A 6,724-nucleotide genomic window follows, 5' to 3' on the forward strand; every position below is an offset into this window, starting at 1 on the left:
GCCCGGCACCCAACCCACCTCTCCCGGGCAGAGATGCCCGGCACCCAGCCCACCTCTCCCGGGCAGAGACGCCCGGCACCCAACCCACCTCTCCCAGGCAGAGATGCCCGGCACCCATCCCACCTCTCCTGGGCAGAGATGCCCGGCACCCATCCCACCTCTCCCAGGCACACATCAAGCCTTTGGACCCCTGACCAGCAGCTCCCAGTTTGGGCTCCTACTCATTCCTGGGCTCCTGCTACCCCCAAACCACAAAGCATAGCCATCAGCCCCCCATCAGCAGGAGCCCCCTTCTGTACACCACATCCGGCCCAGCTCTCTGGCCTCCCCCATACCGACCCCTCTTTCCCCATTGCAGGCACCGCTTAGAGGAAGGCCAGGCCACGAGCTGGTCCCGCCGACTCAAAGTCTTCCTGTGCTGCACGCGCACCAAGGACTCCCAGTCAGTAAGTATTGGAGGTGCTTCCCCAGGCTCACCACCCGCCGCTGCGCGAGTGTCCACGAGTCAGATCTGCTCCCAGGAGGACCTGCCCTTTGTGGCCGACCCCTACAGCATGTCAGAGAACCGGGTGGCTTTGCCAAGGCCATGGAAAGACCTGAAGGCCTCGTGTTCTCCCTGTGGGACTTACTCTCCCGTGTATGAGTCAGTTCCAACTCACAGCACCCCTGTCTGGGGGTTCCGAGAAGCAGCTGGTGGGTTTGAACCACCAGCCGTGACTCTGTGAAGGATCCCCAAAGAAATCAGAGTAGCCCAGGTGCCAGGAGAAGCAGCCAGTCACCACTGCAGCCTAATCTGGAACGGCTGAGGGGGCTTCCCAAAGAGAGAGGAGGGGTGGCCGGGGCCCTTGGGTCCTTGAGTTGTAGTGCCACTGACCGCCAGCACCCTCAGATGACCTCATTTTGCAGATCTGGCCCTTGAGGTCCACAGAGGCAGTGAGCTTTGCTCAGCAGCCCATAGCTAGTTAGTGGCAGAGCCAGTGAGACAGGCTTCAAAGCGCCCTCCTGTGGAAGACAGTGGGTAGGCTTCGAGGGGCTTCCCTAGCACAGCCCCTGGGGAACTGTGGAGTAACTAAGTGTAAGAAAGCCCCACTAGGTTCCTGGTGGGTGGGAGCATCCCACGGGTCTCTCTGGGGGGCCTGAGGAGTCACACATGATGTGGAGCCAGCCCCTGGCCGGCAGACACTGAGCTACCAGGCCTGTGAGGGCATAATGCAAAAACAGACAGACCGTGCTGGGGGGAGGGCACAGGGCCTAAGTTCTAGAAGAATCCTACACGCAGGTCAGACAGTGACAACCAAGGGTTAGCTGTGCCATACTTCTTACGGGCTGACTCCAACGCCCACATTTCAGAATCAGGGGTGTTGGGGACCACTTATGTCTGATTTGGGGTCACGAGCACTCTTGCTGGGCATTTGAGTGTGCTGCCCCTGACTTATTCTCACTGGGTGAAAGCACTGAGGGAGCTAGCCACCCTGAGCTGCTCCTCCACAGGTCAGGAAGGGTGCTGCCAGCCCATAGTGAATCAGGGAGACACACTGGACACCTCTCTGAGCAGGCTCGACCTGAGGCCCTCACCATGTGTTGTCCCCAAGGACACGGGCCTCAGTCATCCCCTTTCTTTAGGCACAACATGGGGGTCACTGAGTCAGCTGTCATGTGCAGCTATGTGTGTGGGAGTGGGGCAAGGTGTGGAGTCTCAACAGATCCACCCTCTGCTGCCAGGAGAGCTGGGGTGGGGCTCCATCCACGCTCAGCACCGGCTTCTGTTAGGAGGAAGAGGCTGGGAGGAGACACAGACGATTCTTGGTGTCTAGGCAAAGGGACAAGGAAATGGCTGACTGACCTCTGTGCATGGTGGACAGTGAGAACCAGAGAGGCACCAAGGAGATAAGAGGTCCCCTGAGCCAGGAGGCCGAGGCTGGAGCAGGATCTAAGGCCACAGATCAGGCCTGAGGCTTGCAGGGTGCCGGGCCAGCCATCGGGGTCAACTTGCACAGGGACCCAAAGCAGAGGAGGTCTCCCCATAGGTTCCCAGTCCTGGGGGATTTAATGCCTCCTCTCTCCTCTCCTGCTCCCCTGCCACCCGCCCCCTGCCTCCCCGGACTCTCCAGGACGCCTACTCGGAAATCGCCTACCTCTTCGCCGAGTTCTTCCGTGACCTGGACATTGTGCCATCTGACATCATTGCTGGCCTGGTGCTGCTCAGACAGAGGCAGCGGGCCAAACGCAACGCGGTTCTGGACGAGGTGCGCACCACGGCCTAGGCCTACCGCTCCCTTCCTCTCCTCCTGTGCCCCCTCCCAGCATTCCAGGCCACTCATGGCTGCTCCCAAGGCCTCCGTCTTCTGTTTGCTTGTCTGTCTCATCCCACCCACCAACACCCCAGTTCCAGCTAGGGTCTCTCAGTGGCTCGTGGATGACAGGGGAACAGTTTGGAAAGAACTGAGTTGGGGAAGAGCGAGAGTATCACGCTTCCTTCGCGCAGCAGGCAGTGGGCAGAGCGGCTCTGTCCTCACAGATACCTTTTCCAGGCGAACAATGACATCTTGGCCTTCCTGTCTGGAATACCTGTGACCAGAAATACCAAGTACCTCGACCTCAAAAACTCGGTGAGTCAGGACTGTTTCATCGTGCCCCCCCCCCCCGGCTTCCCGGGAGCAGACCACCCACCCACCACCCGCCCTGCAATGAGCCTCCTCCTCAGCTCTCTGCAGATCACACCCCATCCTTCCTCCTCGAGAACCCCCACACCCTAATGATGGGAAAAATGAAACCCCGGCCTGCTGGCTTCTCCAGGCTCCTCTGATCCCAGGCAAGCAGGGAGAGTGCTTTGCTTGCAGCTTTTTCTGATAGTGGGACCCTGCCTCCAGCACCTTGAACTGGGCAGGGGCCAGTCAGGGAACAGGTGAAGGACAGGAGCTTTGCTGCCTGTTGCCTGGCCCTGGATCTGGGTCCTCATTCTGCCAAGTCTGTCCCGTGACTTGGAAATGCTTCGGGTACAGGGATGCACAGAGCCGTCTGTCTGCCCATCTGTCTGTCCTGTACTCAGCCCCCCACCCCCCACTCTGCGGTGACTCTTAGAAACAGCTGGAGGCCAGCTCCTCTCCCCTGCCAAGGGTTGCCCAGGGGCTTCCCCGCCACAGAAAACAAATCTGGGGTCCCCAGGGGCCTCACCTCCCACCTGGCCCAGGATGCCCTGCCCCGCCTGCCCTGCGCTATGGCGCCTCCACACACGGAGGGTAATTACCTCCTCCTGCTGGCTCCCGTTCCTGAAGAGCAGACAGCAACTGGGGCCCGTTTCCGCCCCTCTGGGCCTTGATTAAGCTGCTACCTATTTTACTTCACACGACTAATCACCCTCTTTAACTTTTACAAGATGACTAATGCTTTCGTAAGTACAGAGAGGCCTCCATGCCTGGGGCCCTCAGATCAGAAGCAGCTTTGCTGGGACACCTGCCATCCTGTCATACCTCCTCCCTGCCCCCATAGCAGCTGTCATGTCAACCCCAGTATGGGGTGTTGGTGCCTTTCCTCCAGAGAGAACTCAAACTCCTGGAGACTTGGTCTGGGAGTCTCTGACCCCGAGAGTCTGCTGGACACGCAGAACCTGGAACTGGGGCCAGAGACAGAGCAGCGGATCGTGTGTCCTCCTGCAACAAACACTCTCCCCAGGGCCTGATGGCTGATCTACTTAGAGCTAGAGCTGCCCTGAGCCTCTCTCCTTCCTGGGAAAGCGGGCGAGGAAATTGACCCAGTGTTGGAGTGGTTTTCTGTCCCCAAATCATCCATTCTGAGAGTGGAGCAACAGGGCAGGCCCCAAGAGGATTCACGCCCTGCTGGCAGGGAGATAATTAGGGAAATGCAATTATCATCTGGAGGTTGGAGGGAGGGGGGGCGGCTGTGGGAAGGCTCGGAGGGAGGCAGTGGCCTGCTCCTTCTGGGCCCCCGAAGCTGAAGGCAGGACGAGCAGCGGTGTGATGGCTGTCCTCTGCCTGCTTCCTTCCAGCAAGAGATGTTCCGCTACAAGGAAGTCTGCTATTACATGCTCTTCGCCCTGGCTGCCTATGGCTGGCCTATGTACCTGATGCGGAAGCCAGCCTGCGGCCTCTGCCAGCTGGCCCGATCCTGCGCGTGAGTAGCCCTCTCTGCCCCCACCTGCCGCTAGGCCTGGGCCTGGTTCTAATGCTGGCCTTAGGAATCCAGAATCTTTGGGCGAAGTCAGCACAACTCTAGCCTCAGTTTCTCTGTCTGTAAAATGGGGCTGGGGACCCACGCCACATGGAAGTTGTTGAGAAACCGCATTGTATCTGTCACTTCTCTCTGCTCCTCTCAGTTAGTCCCTCTGCCCACGCCTGCCCTTCCCTCCAAGGCCAACCCAGAGGCCTCTGGGAAAACTAGCCCTTTAGTCAAATGCTCCGCCCTTGCCCTTGCAGTTAGTGGGGTTAGCGACACAACTTTCTTAAGTGGGCCAGATGGGGCGCCCAGCTCCACCGAGGCCTCTCCCTGTCCTGGTATCTCCGCCCTTGGCCTGGGCTGAAGGAGAACAGCTCCCTGGCCTCCCTGTCCCCTGGCAGGGCTGCGTGCTGGGCGGGAGTTTCCATCCACGAAGCCCAGCCCTCAGCCTTCAGCTGCCTCTCCCGCAGTGCCTCCTCTGGGCCTCCATCCATCTGGGCCAGGGCTTCAAACCAGTTCATTCCAACCCCACCCTCTGTGGAGAATTGGTCTTTCTACCGCAGATAGACTGAATCCGAATCTGCCTTTGAGCCAGATTTCCAGGTGATTCTTATGTGCGCAGCCGGAGATCTATAAGAACTACCTGGGAATCCAGCTCTCAGGTAGAGATGTTGTTTTTGCTAAGTGTAGTCAAGTTAGTTCTGACTCAGAGTGTCCCTGTGTAGGGTTTCCATGGAGTGGCGTGGTGGGTTTGAACTACCAATCTGGTGGTTAGTGGTCCAGTGCATAAACAAGAGCTCCACACCTGTACTCCGTATATCTAGGGGTCAGTATAGCTAAGATTGTTGGTGGTGGTAAATGCCGTCAAGTTGGGTCCAACTCATAGCTACCCTGTAATAGGGTCTCTGAGGAGCAGCTGGTGGATTTGAACCACCGACCTTGCAGTTAGCAATCCAGTGCCTATCCTACAGTACTACCACCCAAAGCCAGTTCTCCTCAGGGATGAAGCCAAAATGAACCAGTTGGAGCCCTGGTTTGGGCAAACTGGATCCTCCTCAGAACCTTCTATTCACCGTTCCCCGCTGCAGATCAGCAAGGAGCAGGGCACCTGCGACTCCCCCGTCTTCAGCAGCCCGCACATGGCTGGCATCATTCCTACTGCCAGGGCTCCTGCTGAGTCTGGGAAGCTTGTTCGTGAACACGGGACCAAGGTCCCAAGGCCTGTGACACCTACTCCACAGGCAAGACGTTCTAGAACCCAAGGATCACGGGCAGGCTGGTCTCATTAGTGTGAATAGGAGGAGTCTTGGTCTGCAGCAAAGAGAAAGAACAGCAACCCTGAGACCCCAAGTGCCCCTGCAGATGGAGATGAGGCAGGCTGGCCCCACTGCAGCCCTGGATCTCGGGGGCCAGCCCAGGCAGGAAGGACCACCCACCCTGTCGTTCTAGGGTCTTCAGCTCAGGCGATCCCTCACTTGGCTTTCTTGTGGACAAGAGATGCCAGGCAGGCACTCCCAGCCCGCTCCAGCCTCCTTGTGGTGGAATACTGCCGTCAGATCAGTAACAGCCCCTGTCTCTAGAAAGAGGCAAGCCAGTGTTTACTGAGCACCTGTGGAATACCAGCCCCTTTCTGCACCTTGGCGTTTGATGTCACGCCAGTCTTACGCTGAAGTAGCTGTGAGCACTTGTCTTCCAGAGCTGCACACGGAGGTCCCTCCAGGCCCTGGCAGCAAGCCCTCCTGTGTCCTGACCTTGTCGTCCCTACCTCATGCCCAAGAATAGGAAATGAGACCCCAGGGTCTTCTGAGACTTAGCTCAACCCTGACGTTACTCAGCGAGGCCTCTCACTGTTGGGAAGAGTTTGACAGCCCCACGGTGCTGCTCTGAGCGGGGACAAATTCCTCAGCATCCCTGAAACCCAGGATTCTTATAAAAGCTCAGCTGTCGGGGTCCCCACAGCTGGCAGGCAGTGTCACGTGAGATCGCTCGTGCTGGATCTGTTGGGTGCTTGCTCCCTCTGGTGGCCAGAGGAGCAGTTGCGCTCCCAGCAGCTTCCCAACTCAGAACTTCACTCATTCATCTTTGAGCTTCCTGGGTGTGTGATGGTACAGTAGTTAAGTATTGGGCTGTGCCCTGCAAGATCAAACCCACCATCCTCTCCATGGGAAAAAGATGAGACAGTCTATTCCTGTAAAGGATTTACAGTCTCAGAAACCCTAAGGAGCAGTTCCCCTCTGTCTTACGAGTCGGCGTTGACTATGGCAGTGGGTAGATCGGGTGTGGATTGTGGTGCCCGGGATATAGTTGTGAACAAGGCTGCCCACGTCTAGTGCGGACAAGCAGACAATACAGGCGCATGGCATGTCAGAGGAGATGGGTGCTGTGAGAAGCAGAAAGCAGGGTGCGTCGTGGAGCTGGGGGCTGGTTGTTTTAGGTGAGATCACGTGACAGCACATCTGCATAGAGACTGGAGGAGGTGATGGGGCACGTGGAACGCCGAGGACAGCACAGTGTAGACAGCCTGAGTAAGGGCAGTGTGCTGCGGGGGGGG

The 6,724-nt window shown here is 58.1% G+C and overlaps 1 protein-coding gene across 1 annotated transcript in view; it reads left to right on the forward strand.

Annotated features, from left to right (window-relative positions):
* Positions 1–6,724, forward strand: part of DAGLA (diacylglycerol lipase, alpha) — a 23,773-nt gene that overhangs the window by 5,721 nt on the left and 11,328 nt on the right. The window contains exons 5-8 of the mRNA XM_006875000.1: positions 359–446; positions 2,112–2,246; positions 2,532–2,609; positions 4,007–4,131. Of these exons, the coding sequence (XP_006875062.1) occupies positions 359–446; positions 2,112–2,246; positions 2,532–2,609; positions 4,007–4,131 (426 nt within the window). The remainder of the gene's footprint in view (positions 1–358; positions 447–2,111; positions 2,247–2,531; positions 2,610–4,006; positions 4,132–6,724) is intronic.

The sequence above is a fragment of the Chrysochloris asiatica genome, unplaced genomic scaffold, assembly GCF_000296735.1.
Source record: "Chrysochloris asiatica unplaced genomic scaffold, ChrAsi1.0 scaffold00310, whole genome shotgun sequence".
Classification (NCBI taxonomy): domain Eukaryota; kingdom Metazoa; phylum Chordata; class Mammalia; order Afrosoricida; family Chrysochloridae; genus Chrysochloris; species Chrysochloris asiatica.